Source organism: Staurois parvus, unplaced genomic scaffold (genome assembly GCF_062004578.1).
Source record: "Staurois parvus isolate SC_StPar_1 unplaced genomic scaffold, SC_StPar_1.0 ptg000097l, whole genome shotgun sequence".
Lineage (NCBI taxonomy): Eukaryota > Metazoa > Chordata > Amphibia > Anura > Ranidae > Staurois > Staurois parvus.
This window is the reverse complement of record NW_028317893.1, coordinates 5,006,194-5,025,396: the sequence shown is the minus strand read 5'-3', so window position 1 is coordinate 5,025,396 and position 19,203 is coordinate 5,006,194. Positions and strand designations below refer to the sequence as shown.

General features: G+C 39.8%; 1 protein-coding gene across 2 annotated transcripts in view; it reads right to left on the bottom strand.

Moving 5' to 3' along the window:
* The window catches only part of GNAL (G protein subunit alpha L), a 357,841-nt gene that overhangs the window by 230,185 nt on the left and 108,453 nt on the right, over positions 1-19,203 (bottom strand). For both annotated transcript variants that reach the window (XM_089671021.1, XM_089671023.1), the window contains exons 2-4: positions 17,151-17,223; positions 15,093-15,147; positions 14,009-14,128 (exon numbers count right to left, since the gene is read on the bottom strand). In XM_089671021.1, coding sequence (XP_089527147.1) covers positions 14,009-14,128; positions 15,093-15,147; positions 17,151-17,223 — 248 coding nt within the window. The remainder of the gene's footprint in view (positions 1-14,008; positions 14,129-15,092; positions 15,148-17,150; positions 17,224-19,203) is intronic.

Sequence of the window (19,203 nt, the reverse complement as noted above, 5' to 3'; positions counted from 1 at the left end):
GATATATTATCAGATATTTACATTTCTGCAAATTATTGTTCTTAGATTGTAAGCTCTAATGAACAGAGCATTCCTACTGTATTAAACTGTATTGTAATGTCTGCCATTATGTTGCGCTGTGTAAACTGTTGGCGCTATATAAATCCTGTATAATAATAATAATCTACTCTAATGCTACCCTTCCACTTAGTGAAGTCGCGAGTCCTCTCCATTTATCTAGTAACTTTAAAATTCCCACAATTCCTGGTTCATAATTTTGATGGTAAGTTCCCCCCACATTCTCTGAAGAAGTACAAACCCCGGAAGTGGAAACAATCTGAACAATCTCTGCCACTTAATAGCAGCTTTCTGCTTTCCCATAAACCAATGATATGAATTCCCTGGATTTATACAAGAACCAGCAACTTTCAAAACTAGGGTCAGTAATTTAGGGCAACTATACATCAGGGTCAGAGATGTAAAGAAGCATATCATCCACATATAATGATGATTTCAGGGTTCTTGTATTCACCAATAAAGCTGGATCTATATTCTTCAAAACTTGGGAAAGAGGTTCAAAAGCTAAACTGAAAAATGAGGGGGCAGCTTGTCTCACTCCTTTAGAAGTCCTTATCGTCTCACAGTTTATAATTATGTTGGCGGTTACTTCTTACAATCTCTTTATACAAATCGGCAAAATTCCCTTTAAATCCAAATTCTCCACTTTGTGTTCTCAATATGTTTTCATTGAATATTATCAAAAGCCTTTTTTGGCATCTGAAGAAGACCAAAACTGGCATATCCTCACTAATATCCCATTCCTAGGAATTTAAATTGTGGAAATATTGTAACATGGCCAACAGCTGACGTATGTTCTTGTATATTGAGCGAGTCGGCATAAAACCAGACTGGTCTTCATGCACTAGGATGCCAACTACATCTGTCAACCTCCTTGTCATATTTGATGTTACAATTTGTTGTTAGGGCAATGTACACTGCAGCTGACGTTCAGGAGCTTTTCTGCATTTTTTTTAGCAGCCCCTGAACTCTCCCTATTGTTTTCCTATGTGTCCATGTACACATAGTCGTTTACAGTGGTTTACAGGCAGTTGACTTTAGTCGTTTTTTTGAATGCACCGAACTTGTGTTCAGGAGTAGATTTTATCAGCATTTCAAACGTCAAACACTTGTAAACACGGATAACTGCGTTTATAAGCGTTTTTAACTGTTCCATAACCAGATGCTGTCCAGAGCCTTTTTTTCATCATCAGAAATGCATGCAAAGCGTTTTCCATGTATTCAAATGGACCTAGTACACCAGCGCAGTCAGTTCCAGGTTTTGCGTGAAGGAAAAAATGGTAGAACGTGCTGCATTATGCTCATGATGGGATCCATAGTGAATACAACCAGAAAAGACAGGTCATCTCAACACATACTGCTCTCTCTGCTTCTGCTCTCTCTATTTCTCTCAAAATGTCTGAAATAGTTTTTTACTGTTTTTCAGTGCATTCTGGGCATTTTGTTTTTCAGTGCATTCTGGTTCTCCTGAGGTTATCTTAAAAAAAACGCTTCTAAACGCAAACGCACATATACGCTCATAAACGTGGTGTGCAACTCAGCTAAACTGACTTTTTTTTGTCATATTTGATGTTAAAATGTGTTGTTAGGGCTCATGTACACTGCAACTGACGTTCAGGAGCATTTTTTTTTAGCAGCCCCTGAACTCTCCCTATTGTTTTCCTATGTGTCCATGTACACATAGTCGTTTACAGTGGTTTACAGGCAGTTGAAAAAAATCTCAAGAAAATTTTATAATGTATGGTCAGCCTTACCTCCACGTTCCTGTTGAAGGAGTTGTTCTGCAATGTGTCTAAACATGACTGTGCAGTCCAATAGGTGTTAGACCTACTGCCCTCGGTAATCAGCACTCAGTAACAAAGCTAGTCTCATACACCCCTCATTTGGCCTCATGCACACTAAGAGTTTTTAAAGCTGCTGTTTTGGGCATCAGGTTTTTTTCCCACAGCCATGAAACATCTCATCATGTTATCCTATGTGTCCATGCACACAGACTTTTATCAGCATTTTTTGGCAGGGGTGCTTACAGGCTGGAAAAAAAACAGAACTATTGTGTTTGAAAAAGAGTTTTTCAGTTGTTAAATGCTCTAATGCTGAAAAATGCTGCAAAGCACTAAAAAATGCAGCTATCCAGCATTTATGAGCGCTTTTGAGCCTTAAGCTTTTGTGGGAGTATAGTTTTGGTAAAAAAAGCAAACACTAAAAAACACTACTGTAAAACTGCAAAAAAGAGACAAAACTCGTGTTTTTAACGTAGCATTCTACAGCTAATGCTATTGGCATTTTTATAACGTCTAGTGTACATGAGGCCTTTCTGTGCAATACAAGCTCATATGAGGACACTTCTAATGAAGGGTGTGGCTGTTACTCAGCTATGCCAGCACAGAGCAATGGAGTGGGAGCACAGGAAACAACATTTTCATAGAAGGAAAAAAAGCTATGACTATAAGGGCTCATGTACACTGCAGCTGATAAACTGACGTTCAGGAGCTGTTGAGCGTTTTTTTCAGCAGCCCCTGAACTCTCCTTTATGTTTTCCTATATGTCCATGTACACAGTCGTTTACAGGCAGTTGAGTTTACAGTCGTTTTTTTGAATGCACCGAACTTGCGTTCAGGAGTAGATTTTATCAGCGTTTCAAACGCCAAATGCTTGTAAACGCGGATAACTGCTTTTTTTTTAAAACTGTTCCATAACCAGATACTGTCCAGAGCCTTTTTTTATCATCAGAAATGCATGCAAAGCGTTTTCCATGTATTCAAATGGACTTAGTACACCAGCGCAGTCAGTTCCAGATTAGGCGTGAAGGAAAAAATGGTAGAACGTGCTGCATTATGCTCATGATGGGATCCATAGTGAATACAACCAGAAAAGACAGGTCATCTCAACACATACTGCTCTCTCTGCTTCTGCTCTCTCTATTTCTCTCAAAATGTCTGAAATAGTTAATTTTTTACTGTTTTTCAATGCACTCTGGGCATTTTGTTTTTCAGTGCATTCTGGTTCTCCTGAGGTCATCTTAAAAAAACGCTTCTAAACGCAAATACACATATACGCTCATAAACACGGTGTGCAAACGCAGCTAAACTGACTTTTTTTAACCTACGTTTTCCTGCAGTCAGTTTCCATCGTTCAGAAGAGTTTTCCAAACGCTCCGTACACATGAGCCCTTAAAATACAAAGATCTGTGTTCAGGAGTGAAATAGGTCAGTAAGAAGCCACCTCCTTGGGATCATTCCCATTTTTTAATATCAAAAGAATAGCTGACTAAAAACATTTGAAGAACTTAACTGACTCAACTGTGCCTAAGCTTATCAGTAACTTTCCACGGTAAGGTCACTTGTTACTTTTTATGAGCAGTAATTGCAAGCTAGCTTTTGAAAGCCACATTTGTGATGTGAAGGCACAAAAAGACATAAAGCAGGAAATGCACCAAACTAAACCGCAGCTATCAATCTATGTGAAGTTCTTTACTAATAGAACATTTATTGTCTAATCAAGACTGAACTTGAAAAACAGAGAGAGAAAAGGCCAAAAGTGATGATTAAAGTGAAAAAAATGTATACTGACCAATCAATAGTCATCTCTCATTGCTCTGGCTGATTTATATTGATGGAATGTTAGCAGTTGCTATGGACTACTACACATTCTCAATGCTCTACAGATCCTTTAGATAAACTCAGCCATTGCTTACAGCAACCATAGTCTGGCTCCCTCCAACATACATCATCGTCATTTTGGTTCATTGACCTCTCACGCTGCACACACAAATCCACAAACAAGGAAACTCCGAAAGCTTTTCTTTCCCTAAACTCAGCCAGCCCAGCCTCATGCAGCAGATGGAATCAGACCACTTTCCCTCTGATTATACTAAGCAAAGCTAACAATGTAAATGAAGCTGGACGATTATGTAACATACCATGATCACTTTCCACAGCTACTAGCGCAATGTGCCCTTAATCTGTTAACGCTACTGCACAAAGGGCATAAAATAGATCAATAAATAAGGATTAAAAATGAAACCAGTCAATTCCTGTGAAAGTGAACAAATGTCAATCAGCACATGAGATTGCAAAATGGGGCACTGTGCTTACATTTAGGAATACAAACATACATAAAATGTATCTAGAAGAATGCAAATGCAACAAACTCAGGGTGTGCTGTATCAATTTGCACATCAATGACACATTTATAATAGATAAGCATGCAAATATCCCACTTAAAACAAGCAACAGATCACGCTAAAATGTGTCCTATTCAGAATGTTACTTTCCTGTACAATTTTGCTGATTTTGATACCTCTGCGATTGTCTAGATTTTCCATGAAAGTGCATATCATGATGTAGTTGGACGGGTGTTGACTCTTTAGACAATTCTGGTCTGACAAAGACAAACGTAGACAAATGTAGCGTATGTATTAGTGTAGTAGAAATGGAAGTGCAGGGTCCTTCTTTGCTTCTGATCATGCACGTTTTTTTCTGGCTGCTTACTTCCGTACGATTACTGTACACATTAAACTCGGCAAGAACATAAAAAATGGACATTGTGTTCACATATGCTAAAAATTTTCTATCTTGCACCCTTGGAAACGTCAGAATCTGCTGTCGAAAGCTATATACCAATGGACAGATAATCGACTGATTCTTTCTGGTACTGAAATTTTCGTATGATTTTCTTATCACGTATATGGGCCATAAATCTGCCCATACACAATGAACATGTATACAAAAATTCGTATGAAAATTCTCTGTACATTCAATGACTTGATGAATATTGCTTGAAAATACTTAAAAATGTTGTTTGCTTTTAACATTTGATTTTGGAATTAATGTAATTTCCTGAATGAAATCCACATACACTGTTGGAAATTTGTTTGTTCAAGAAAAAATTTTTCCATGAATGAACATTTGTCAAATGAAAATTTTTGAACAAAATTCTACTAGTTTATTCATGAAACAAGCTTCTGGTACTCAAACCCACCAGTTAAAATGTATCTCCAGCATTTTGTTTTTTTCTGTTGCTTTGGATAGAGTGAGAAATAAATAAACCCTGCTGGGTTTTTACTGCTATCCAGGGCTCCATGATACTGTAACGGTATCTCCCCTACCTTACTGTCACGGTGACAACCATTTCACCACATAGGAAGTAAAGAAAAAATCTGCAACAGGGACATTGACAGCAATAAAAAGCTGTTAACTCCTGTCTGGTGACATGGTTGTCACCAAAAATTCAGAGGAAAAGATTTGGCTGAACATAGTTTACAAAAACTACAGGGTGGAAGCTCTGAGTAAAAAAAAAAAAAAAAAAAAAAATTATATATATATATATATAAAATTTTCCACCTCCCGATTTTCACTTCCCGTTTGAGGGTCGCATGCCACTTCTGCTGTGATTAGTCACAACAGAAGCTGATCAGTGTGTGCTGGGCCAATGGATGTCAGCCGACACCTGCTGATTGGCAAGGAGAGAGACAGAACACAGCTCTGCCTATGTAAGTAAATGCCTATTTATGTAAATCACTGGTTAGGCACACAATTAATCCTTTGATTGCCCTTGTAAGGCAGAGCTGTGTCCTGTCAGTGGCGATGTGCTGGATTCTGTTTCCCTGCACAGCAGGGAATAAAGTCCAATATATTACCTAGTAAAAAATACCAAACAAAATTACTGGTTAGGCACAGTGTTAATCCTTTGATTACACTAGATCACAGGTGTCAAACTGGTAGCCCACCAGCTGTTGCCAGACTACAAGTCCCATGAGGCATTGCAAGATTGACAGTTACAAGCATGACTCCCAAAGGCAGAGGCATGATGGGAATTGCAGTTTCACAGGTCCACCAGTTTGACACCCCTGCCCTAGATGTTTAACCCCTTCCCAGCCAGTGTCATTAGTACAGTGACAGTGTATATTTTTAACAGTGATTACTGTTTTAGTGTCACTGGTTCCCACAAAGTGTCAGTTAGTGTCAGAATGTCCGCCACAATATCGCAATCCACTATAAATTGCTGATCGCCGTCATTACTAATATAAATAAATCAGTAGCTATAACTTTTGCGCAAACCAATCAATAAACGCTTATTGGGATTTTTTTTACCAAAAATATGTACCAGAATACACATTGGCCTAAATTTATGAAGAAATTAGATTTTTTTTTTTAGATTTTGTTTACTGGATATGTTTTATAGCAGAAAGCGAAAAATATTGTTTTGTTTTTTTTCCAAAATTGTCAGCCTTTTTTTGTTTATAGCGTAAAAAAAAATATAAAAAGTCAGTGGTGATCAAATATCACCAAGAGAAAGCTCTATTTGTGGGAAAAAAATGACATACATTTTATTTATGCACTATGCTGCATGACCGCGCAATTGTCAGTTAAAGTAATGCAGTGCCGTATAGCAAAAAATGACCTGGTCATGAAGGGGGTAAATCTTCTGGAGGTCAAGTGGTTAATACAAATCAAAAGGCAGCTCTGATTTTGAAGAAGGTGAAGCTCTAATATATATGTATACAATTTGCCGGACAGAGAGAGGTGGCACTGATTAACATAGCTATTCTTTGTTGACACACTATAACAGAATTATATTTACTTTTGCCTGCAAAAAAAAGAAAAAAAAAAGTACAATTACAAACAGTATGTCTGTTTATCTTTCTCACTTTCTCTCAAAGGAAAAATATCTTTGCAAAAATGACCTATCATTTTTACCAGAAAGGAAACAAATATAGTGATATGACTTTGAATGTATCCTGGTAAAATTGGAGCTACAAAAACATTTGGAATTGATAATGTAATCTAAGTAAAATCAGCTTTCAAACCTTGGAATTTTTGGTTTCATTAAATTTTAAAGCTCCTTGAAAAATGGGTTTGAGACATCTTTGAGAATAGAGTTTTAACCACTAGCCTACAGGGCACTTATACCCCCTTCCTGTCCAGGCCAATTTTCAGCTTTCAGTGTTGTTGCAGTTTGAATGACAATTGCGCGGTCATGCAACACTGTACCCATATGAAATTTGTATAATTTTTTTTGAGACAGAAAGAGCTTTCTTTTGGTGGTATTTAATCACCTCTGGGTTTTTTGTTTTTTCCCAACAAATCAAAAACAACTGAAAATTTGGAAAAAAAAAAGTTTTTGCTTAGTTTTTGTTTTAAAATTTTGTAAATAAGTGATTTTTCTCCTTCACTGATGTGCGCTAATGAGGCTGCAGTGATGGGCACTGATAACCTGCACTGATAGGAGGCACTGATGGGCACTGACAGGCATCACTGATGGGCACTGAAAGGCAGCACTCATATATGGAACTGATAGGCGGCACTAATAGGTGGCACTGATAGGCACTGAAAGGCAGCTAAGATGGACACTATGTTGCATTGATGTGCACTGGTAGGCACTGATATGTGGCACTGATGGGCACTGGCAGGTGGCACTGATGAGCACTGACAGCTAGCATTGTTGGACACTGCCAGGTGGCACTGCTGGGGCTACACTGATCATCAGTGCCCTGATGATCAGTGGACATGTCCCCTCTGAGGAATGCCGATTACTGGCTCTGCTCTCCTCTCGAGCTGCCAATGTGACAGCTTGTGAGGAGAGAAATGCCAATAACCGGCATATCCCTATTTACATGCGATGAGCTGTGATTGGACACATGAGCCAACCAAAACTTTCGGTTCTTTCCGTTGATCGGTGATCCGCTGTGTCCGAGGGACACAGCGCACCACCGATCGCCGCGCACACGCGGTTAGAGTAGGAGGATGTCATATGACGTCCTCCCAGAATGAGAGAACCGCCTTGCGCCCGTCATTGCCTTATATGGAGGGCGGGAGGTGGTTAAAGACACAACATAAAGAACTGATCTACATTTGCTATACAGGAGAATAGTTCTACTATACCAATATATATGGCTTCAGCCACACAAGTCATGCAATACACATTATGACATCCTTGCAGAGACAAGACACTTGTGCGCAGCATTGAGATTCACGTTTCACTATAATATGCATGGCTATGTGTATGATGTGGGAGTGCCCAAACAAGTTTAGAATTTGGCACTTTTTGATTGAACACATCTTCATGTGCCAGCTCGGCTACAACTAACACATATGGGGTACTTACTGTTTTATGGGCGGTTCTCACCCCAGTTCACCATTTTGTGCAAGCTATATATGACCAGACTGTTGCTCTGTTTTACTTGGATATTGATTGATTCTAATTATTTACAGATATTTAGCACATTAGCCTATATGTATATACCATATTGAAATGAATATCCGCTGTGCTAACAAAGTACACCGAGTACTTGATAGGGACCAACCATCTAGGTGGCTCTAGGTTATTTTTGTAAAATTTTTTTATTTTCTTTAGGACAATTCTGCTGATTGTTGTATTATAGGTTGTATGTGACCGCACACTGGTTCTTTTCAGGAGTTTTGGCATATAGTATTTCATTTTAAGTGGTTTTAATTGTGAACTATGGTTTCCAGGATACACTCATCCAATTAAAAGGCTGTTGTGTTTTTTTTTTTTTATACAGTATTGATTTTTTTTGTTTATTGATTAAGGGACACCTGCAGCTCTTTATATATTGTGATACTAATTAGGGTTCTGCAGTCAAGGTTGTTTCCTCTGTCAGCACCTCCCTCCCCATCTTCTCGTTTTTGAGAAGTTTTGGGTTACTATTTTCAAGTTTGGACTAAAGTTTTCTGTAGGGCCAATTACCACCCCATTGTGCAGAATTTTAAGGACTATACTGAGAAAAATACTGGGGCACCGTTGTCCTGAACATTCTAGGCGCCTCACTGTCTATGGCTTCACTCATTTCAAAGAAACTGGCCCAGATATGCAATTAAAAGCTTCAGGGTGAAGGGCGAATCTCCTAATCTACATAGTCGTTCCAGGTCATTGAACAGAAAAGACAGGTAAATGGTATTTTCTAAAGCAGAGGTCAGCAACGGCAGTCTCTACACTTCTTAATTACAGGTTTCCCATGAACAAAAATTGGGTGGAAATTTTATTGTGAATTATTGGTCTAAAAAAAAAAAAAAAAAAAAGAAAAAGGTCATATTACACAAAAGTACACATTATAGCACTACTCATCGACTAGGGATCACATAACAGAAATAGCCATTAGAGAGGTCCGTCAAACAAAAAGCAGATGCAGTGAAGTACTTTTAAGTATATGTAAAAACTAACAAGGAACATCTCTTATTTACTAATTTTTGGCCTTGGATACTGTAGATCAAGTCAGAGTTGTCCTGTGTCCTTTCCACACTCATCTAATTTCTCAAACAACCCTTCTATTTTGTATTATCGACTACAGAATGATTAAACTTTAAGTTCCAGAGATCTGAGAGTAGCAGTGTTTGAGTAGTTTTTGAGTAGTGCATTGCAACAGGTATCTTTCTCTACTTGCAGGGCCTGTTAAAGTCATAATAAAACGGGAATGTGAAAATATTGAAGGGGTGTACCACATTTTTTTTTTTTTTTTAATTTTGCCTTGACACACACTTTAAAAGAAAGACAGATAATGCAATACACCTATAATGATAAAATGTCTACAGTAAACACAAACATGGGGAAAGCTGTAAAACTGCAACTAAAATTTCACGATATAAAACAGATCAGATTATGTGTACATCCATTCACAAACTCTAAGCCATGGTTCACACAAAATGCGGCTTTGAAATTGTGCTAAGTAACTTGAAGTAGCGTGATTTTAAAGCCACTGGTCAGTGCGATTTCATGTGTGGCGTGCCTGAAATCTGCCTGCAGTCGCCAAAAATACTGCAGGAACCTTTTTTGCAAAATCGGTGGTGCACCACAAAGTCAGAGTAGCAGAGATTGGTTCCATAGGCACAAATAGGGTGGAACTTCTCATGCGATTTGGAACTGTCAAACCACATGACAAGTCGTACTGGTGTGAACCAGGGCTAAGAGGTGATTTATACCAGCAGCATGCGCTAGCACATGGCTGCTGGTGTGCGATGTAACAGCAACTTGCACTAACTTTATTATTAAAACTTTACTAAGTTGTTTACTAAAACTGCATGGCACAAAATCTGGTGCAGTTGTACATAAAAAACAATCAGCTTCCAAGTTATATTGTCAAAGCGTAATTGAACAAACTGAAGTTGGAAGCTGATTGGTTACTATGCACAGCTGCACAACATTCTGAGTGCACCAGTTTTAGTAAATCTCACCCAAAGTGACATTTCATTCAGTTCTATTGGCAATGCAATGGCTTGCATCACACCACGCTGTGATAAAAGAAAATGGAAAGCATACCATATAATTTTTTTCAGCATACATCGTCAGGAAATGATACAAGCCTTTTTGCCTGGTCTTTGTTGGCAAGGTTGCCCAGAACAACCCAACTTATTTGGTGTGAGGGGGGCCTAAGGTCTCATTCACGATGTCTACTGGCTAAAAGCCCTCTAGTGTAAAATGCCCAGCACTTTCCTATGCCCAAGGGGTGCATACAGTCATCTGTATGCGGCTGTACTGTTGTAAACACAGATACCTTGTACACCAGTGTTTATGGCATATTTCCCTAAACGTACCACTTTCGTGTTTGAGAAAATATGCTGTTGGGGCATGTTTGGGTATAAATGCTGATGCACAAGGTAATGGTGTACACATGAGTATATGGATGCGTATAGCCAGTCACGTGTACAGGCAGCTGTATGTGCCATCTGTACCTACCCGGGCATAGAAAAGCTGTGTTTTTATGCTAGAGGGCTCTGCACCTTCTAAATGTCCACATGCATAAGGCACAAAAGCCTGGGTGTGCTCTTTCTTTAAAGGACTGCGATGCTTGATATTAGCCATCAATCCACTTTTCTAACAATGAGAAATAATAAAGGGGCAATGGGACTGTACGCACCTGCAGGAGTATGCCACAAAGGGAAGTAAGGAAAAAGTACTATCAATGACCACTAGACATGAGATTTAATCTCTCTGGTATGGGCAACACAAGCAACATTGATTTCCTCCACCAATGAAACATCACAAAACCAAGAGAATCATCACTTATAATTGTTTTAGAAACTGGCCCAGGATCAATGTTTCACCTGTAAATACTTTTCTAACTGACCCTCTTTAAAATATTTCAACATAAACCATCTTTTCAAAACCACTGTTAAATACAAGTGCAACATTGCCGAAATTCAGAAGCAGGGTTAAATCAATCACCTGGAATAGGAACATTAGTTTGTATAAAACATATAATACTGAAAAATAGTATTCTTCCCACACACCTTCTCTTGTGTCCTGTCTGAATATTAAAAGTGCAGAAGTAAACAAAACATTTTACTACTGACATTTAATCTGATGTTTTACATTCACAACATCTGTGATATTTAAATCCTGAATAACCAGCGAACCAGAAAAAAAAAAAGAAAATCACATAAATTCACAAAGATAAGGATAAAATAAAGCCTTAAAGCCCCACTCCAGGCAGGAAAAGAAAAACCAAAAAACACCTACAGTGGGGCTGCATGTACTGCAAGGGTCAATAGCTTGTTTTGTCCAGGAGAGAGGAGAAATTCTTTTACTCACCCGATCCTCAGCTCCCCCATTATCTTTCGGTGGCCAGTCCCTTGCCATCATCAAAGCTAATGCAGGGCTATGGGTCTTGCTCTGGTCTTGATTATGTCAGGACCCTAGACCGCTAAAGTGCAGGGGTGTGGAAGCTGTAGGGACAGATTTAGCTGTGGGGAGGAGCAGAGGATGGAGCAAATATATCTTCTTTTATTGTTCCCCTAGACATAAATAAGCAATTAACCCCTGTACTGCACGCACAGCCCCCCACTACGAGGGATATTTTTTTATTTGCCTGGAGTTAGGCTTTAACATGTAAGCAGTTTACCCAGAGATTAAACATCAAAATATTTAAAAATGTTTAAACAAAAAATAAGCAAATCATACCCAGAATTTCATTTGCACCAAAGCCACAAAAAAGGTACAGTATAGTTCAAACATTCTAAATTATTTCAGGGACATCTTGCCAATAAGTTAACACCCCTAAGTTCATCCTGTAAAACTTCACCTCTAAAAACCAAGAGAGACACTAAACACCCAAGTTTGGAACAGTTTTAGGCCTCGTTCATACAGGCTTCCTTAAGTGTACACCCATGTGAGGGTCATGTTTGCCTCCATGCATTCTGCATACAGGCAGTCCCAGCTATGCCAGTCAGGAAGCAGCAGCTGCATGGACACAGCCACTGCTCCCAATTTGACAATTGTGTGGGTGAGTTTCTCTGAACTCACAATGTCTGCGTTCGGGGACACGCACCCACACGGATGTCGAATTGGGAGTAACAGCTGTGTCCATGCAGCTGCTTTGTCCTCGCTGACATAACTGGGACTGCCTGCATGCAGAATGCATGGAACCCCTGTGCATTTCATGTGGGCAAACACGACCCTCACACAGGTGTTTATTTAAGTACACCTATGTGAACAAGGCCTTATAAACCAAACTAAAAACACAAACATTCTGTTTATCAACAAAAATGTTAAAGTCAGATACATTAACATTAATTAGCATGTTCATACAGGATTGATGAAAAAAAAATTATTTCCAGTGCCCAAAATTCCAGAAATCAGTGGCAACTGTGCAAAAGGTATAGAACTAATGTCATTCAACAAGTCACCTTTAGAGCACAGCCTTTTGATCACAAAAAAAACTTTGCTAGCAATACATAAGATTATACAGCTGTTCTTTTGTCCATGACAAGGTTGGTGTTTGCATACTCCGATGATAACAGTTGCTGCAGAACAGCTGATAAATGAACTCATTACAACCTTTTAAAAACATCATGCAGCTCACAAAACGGCCCATGAAAGTACTATGAGAACAGTCTTTTCACTATTCTTTAATGCAATAATAAAATGATAAACAACTGGAATCTGCACTGCACAACATCTAAATAACAAGGCATCCAACATCTGTAAAAATGTACATAAGTGTGGAGTATGCATTGTCATTTTTCTCAACACTGTTCTCAGACTGCATATCATGGAAATACAATCAATATAACTAGTTACCAAAGCTTTCAATTTTTTTTTTCAATTTTCATCATTGTTATTTAGCACATGCAAGTAGTTTTTCTACAAGAGGATGTATAAGGGAACTTAATTCAGTTTGAAACACAGACCACAAAAACAAAATCATTTTCAGCTTATGTCCACCATGCATAATAGTACATTCCGCTCCAAGAAATCCTACTGAACCCTTACTACATCGGTCCTGGAGACAATTGCCTGCCAGTTTCTAGAACTTACCATTTGTTATTAAGGGCTCTCAATAAGTCATGATTAGCCAAATTAGAATGTAAAAGTCAACACATGTCCACAGATAATAATACATTTATTATTATCATCATTATTAATAAACAGATAGCCGCCAAGATACTTTTTTGCCAAGCCTTTACCAATGTTTATCTTACCACTGTATTCTTGTGAAATGTGGTGATGTGAACTAACATAAAAGCTTATCACCTAAAGCTTTGTATACTAAACATTTTTTACACCACCACATTTGAGAATCTTTTAAGAAACACAACATGAAAATCCTTGTGAAAAAAGTGATACATCATGCTACTGAAACTATACAACATAGATCCGAGTATAATGCAGGTATATCGTCTGGATAAGTATGCAATATTCAAAGGTACTGCCTTTTATTACTTAAAATGTATTACTATAAAAGTTTCCCTTTATTTGGGGCAAAAGGTAGCAAAATGGTCACTTAGTTCTAATGATCTCTGCATGCTTCCTTGTCTGAACCCAATAGCACCAACAGAAGCCATCCAAATTCTTCTCCTTTCAGCAACCACATTCTTGTTTTACAAAAAACAAACAGGAAAAGCACTAAATTCAAATTTGGCATTATAACAGCAGAATATTTTTACACAAAAGTAGCGAGAGCCAGCTAGAAAAAGAAAAGGTAACCACAGCCTACCTGTGTGTAATCAAAGTCTGACAGTGGAGCTATACTCTTGATGTAGTCAAGGCGGAACTGGTTTTCAGGATTCGCCAGTGGAACTGGAGGTATTAAGGTGCTCATTGCAGATACTATAGTCTGCAAAGAAAATTGAGAACATTTAGGGTATGACACAATATTTAGGCAGAATGCAGCACTTTTTTGATGTGAATACATATTACAGATGCATGATATGTCATATGATCTAGCATAGATTGTTACATTAGCACTGGCTTCCCAAAGCCAACATTTAGAGGTTTTAGTTAAGTATTGTAAGGGTAGACCTAGATATGAGGTGGGGGTCAGAAGATACAGCTACTACACAACTGTACCTCAGAGTTATTACAATACTAACATAATTTGGTCAAACATACATGTTTATGTACTGAGCAGACAAACATGGCATCAGCCTTATCTAGGAGAAAAAGAAGGATTTTAAAAATCCATTTCAGATCACTCGACCAGTGGATGTTGAGGATGACACATGAGGATCCCTTCCTGATCTGACAACTGCCAGACATATTGGGCGATGTCCATCCAATGCACAAAGGTGGTCCCAGCCAAGGAGAGCCTTTTCAAATTTTACTACAAAGGCAGCTGAATAACTAACCCAGACCAATAATCTTTTTTTTCACAAATTGTTTTGGTTCTTAAATGGGAAACATGGACATTTGACCCCAAGCCTCTGTTCACACTATGTACTGCATATAAATTGCATAGGAACCGCAACTCATTCCTATTTAATTCACATGCGACTCAGTGCAGTGCGATTTGAGCCGATTCATTTTTAATGGGCTCAAATCACATTGCACCAAAGTCATGTATGCACCAATTATGGAACTGTACTGCAACTGTATCGCATGATCACTGCTTTTGTGTGTTGTTAAGACTGCACTAACACCCGCAGAAGATCACAAGTGTAGTGCGATTTGAAAACGGTGTGGGAAACACGCATGGAGTGCAGGTTTCCTGCACCACATTCTAGTGTAAAGCTAGACTAAAAGAGCATCACAGACCCCTAGTCAAATAGATGTAGAATCATCCTACTGATAATAAAACTTACCACAATGGCATCTTTAACGTTTTTCCGAATATCTTGAATTTTCTGCTTCTTTTCCCTAAGTAAAAGGCAAAAATTCTTTAAGTTTCATTTTCACAAGACGATCAAGTTGCTACATAAACAATATTCCTTGTCTGCAATCATTAAAAGGAGGACAACGGTGGTAAACTACTTTTGTCAATAAAGGTGCATCTCTTTGTAAATAACGTCTATATTTATTCTTTGGCTTTATAAAGCTGGAAGATGACTTTGCCAATGTTTATTACCAATATGGAAGCAAGTCCCAATAACTTGGAGGACAACACCAGTACATCAGAAGAGGAAGTCAGATTCGAAATCAGGCTCTCTCAAGCGCCATTCCTCTAGAGCAGGGATGTCCAACCTTTTGACTTTGTTGGACCACATTGAAAGAAGAGGAATTATCTTGGGCCTCACGTAAAATACACTAACAATAAGGATAGCTGATGAGCAGGAAATGTTGGGCAGATCACAAGTGAGCAATCACTGATACAGATAATGTACCTGAGTTTTGTTGTAATTTTTACTATAAAACTAAAAGAGGGCAACATAAAAGTAGTGCAATATTTGTTTTTGATACACTACTACATCAATATCCGATTTAATGGCTGTAGTAGCAATTTTGAATGAATTCTCAAGGTCCACATCAGATATTTTGGTTCTAATTTTGCCCTTTGTGTACCTCATTCATGAAAATAGCTGTTCACAAATATAGGTGCTGCTGAAAACTGATGACATGAATAAAGTGTTGCTGTAGAGAGTGGGATATATTTTGGGGGAAGATAAAACTTATAAAAGTCCAGTAAAGAGACAATGTCAAAATGTTTCTTCACTTGCATGTGTTTGCCAAGTGTAAATGCATTCTTACAAAAACTGAAAAAATAAAATAAAAATCTTTAAGTAAAAAATGTTTAAGTAAGTGTAAGATTTTATGTGGGGCTGCATAGCCGTTTTGGGCCATGAATTGGACACCCCTACTCTAGAGGTTGTTAGGGTTTCCTTGGGTAATGAGCAATTTCTGACTATTAGAGATGTAACCACTGGCAGTCATCAATGCAAATGCAAGAAGCATTATTGGTTCAACTGGATGGCCTTGTGTTTTTTTTCAACCAAACTACTGTATGTAACTATGCATTCTTCCCACTAACCATCACACTAATAATTAGTGAGCTGTAGATAAAGTGATTATTAGCAGGGGTTCCTCAAGACTGAAAAGTTGTTTCCAGGGGTCCTCCATATGAAACAGGATGAAAAAGACTGTTCTAAATTATTTCATAAAACTAGATTATGAGTTACTGCATCACAGTGCTCCGCCAGTTCAGGAGGCCTGCAGACAACACTGCATGCTGGTAATTTTAGTTCTTCAATGGTTAAAACCCTAGAGGCTGCTTATAGCTGACCCAGTGACACAAACCTTATGCTCAGTTACCAATACTGATATTAAAATATAAGAGTAGCTGAGCAGAATCACTGTCATTGACAACAGTAGATTATATAGAATTCAATTTCTGTATGACTGCTGGGATGGGCAGAAAATTCCCTCAGCAAGTAAGAAATAAACCCTGGCTTCAGAATTTGTAGAAGATAAAGGAGCCGTATGGTCAGACTACAATCATGGTGACCTCTGACTCTACAGAGATGAATTAAAATAGATCCACGATTTGAAATATTTGACATATTTAAATGACCATGCTGGCAAAAGCCCCACATCCTTATCTGTTACTGCTGCTGCTGCCTAACTTCTGCACACACAGACACAGAATTTAGATATTTGCTGCTATGTAAAAGTATAGTCGCCATGTTGTTGCTACACAAGGGCCTGTCAAACGCTGCAGTAGCAACAGCAGAAAATACAGTAGAGAAGCCTACAGGGTAGGAAAACACACAGGCGTGCATGCACAATGTAAGCCGTACTGTTTTAATGCAGGCTGTTTAAGCATCAAATCACTATATAGCTATATATACATACACAGGGTTGGGAGAATATACATACAGCACGATTCATGAAAGAACATATGAATTTTTATAAAGCAGTATCCTTACTCTGAATTAAATCCATTGACATGGAGGATCCTCATCTGTTTCACAATCGTGCTTTTCCCTGACTCACCAGCACCTGCCAAAATATATACAGAAAAATACAAACTGAGATCATGTCTTCATAGAATCACATCCATGCATTTCCAACACTACTTGCAGGCCCTGTGCTCCCCCCCCCCCCCATCATCTGATCACAGATTCATGTGCAGAGGAAAATAAAAAAAAAGGAGTATAAACTGGTCATGTGTGTCATTCAGTAGTGACATTTTGTATACATTCAATGACTACATCAGCGGCTGGAAGAGAAAAACGTTAAACAACCAGCACACAAATATGCAGCAAACAGTGGAGCTGACAGCAATGGAAGGAGAGCAAAATCCAGACAAATGTCATTGCATAAGACATGAGCAGTTGGGGTACATCGCTGGGAACATGTGTCTCCCTGCACATAGGACGGCTCACACCCTACGTCCCCCTGCACTCTGCACCAAGCTGCCAGCTACCAATGATCATCTTGGGGTCCTGCGGGGGTAACCCCTTCTCTGCTACCACTGATTATCCTGTGGGGACCCCTTCTCTGCTACCACTGATCATCCTGGGGGGGGGGGGGCCCCTTCTCTGCTACCACTGATCATCCTGGGGGGGACCCCTTCTCTGCTACCACTGATCACCCCTTCTGCTGCCACTGATTATTCTGGGGGGGGGTGTAACCCCTTCTCTACTACCACTGATCATCCTAGGGGGTGTAACCCCCTTTCTGCTGCCACTGACCATCCTGTGGGGGGACCCCTTCTCTGCTACCACTGATCATACTGTGGGGGACCCCTTCTTTGCTGTCACTGATCATCCTGTGCGGGGGCCCCTTCTCTGCTACCACTGATCATCCTGTGGGTTACCCTTCTCTGCTACCAGTGATTATCCTGGGGGGGGGGGGGTAGTAACCCTTTCCCTGTTACTAGTGATCATCCTGGTGGAGTAACCCCTTTCCTGCTACCAGTGACCATCCTGGGGGGGGGGGGGGTTAAGCCCCTTCCCAGTAATCATTACAAATAATGATATGGGGTTAATCCTTTGCATGTTAGGGATGAAGGTTAACTTTAACTTCTTGCCTGCTAGGAGTTATGATCATGGGGGGTTGTTAACCGCTTTCATGCCAGCAGTATTGACTGTAGGGGATTAACCCCTTGCCTATTACAATGGTTTTGTGGGGGGGGGGGGTCAACCCTTCCCTGCTCCCAGTGATGATCATGGGGGATTTATCCCCTTTCTGCTCCCAGTGATGATCATGGGGGGATTTATCCCCTTCCCTGCTCCCAGTGATGATCATGGGGGAGTTATCCCCTTTCCTGCTCCCAGTGATGATCATGGGGGATTTATCCCCTTCCCTGCTCCCAGTGATGATCATGGGGGTTTATCCCCTTCCCTGCTCCCAGTGATGATCATGGGGGATTTATCCCCTTCCCTGCTCCCAGTGATGATCATGGGGGATTTATCCCCTTCCCTGCTCCCAGTGATGATCATGGGGGATTTATCCCCTTCCCTGCTCCCAGTGATGATCATGGGGGATTTATCCCCTTCCCTGCTCCCAGTGATGATCATAGGGGACTTATCCCCTTCCCTGCTCCCAGTGATGACCATGGGGGCTTTATCCCCTTCCCTGCTCCCAGTGATGACCATGGGGGCTTTATCCCCTTTCCTGCTCCCAGTGATGATCATGGGGGATTTATCCCCTTTCCTGCTCCCAGTGATGATCATGGGGGGGTTTATCCCTTTTCCTGCTCCCAGTGATGATCATGGGAGGTGTATCCCCTTTCCTGCTCCCAGTGATGACCATGGGGGCTTTATCCCCTTTCCTGCTCCCAGTGATGATCATGGGGGATTTATCCCCTTTCCTGCTCCCAGTGATGATCATGGGGGATTTATCCCCTTTCCTGCTCCCAGTGATGATCATGGGGGGTTTATCCCCTTTCCTGCTCCCAGTAATGATCATGGGGGGTTTATCCCCTTTCCTGCTCCCAGTAATGATCATGGGGGGGTTTATCCCTTTTCCTGCTAC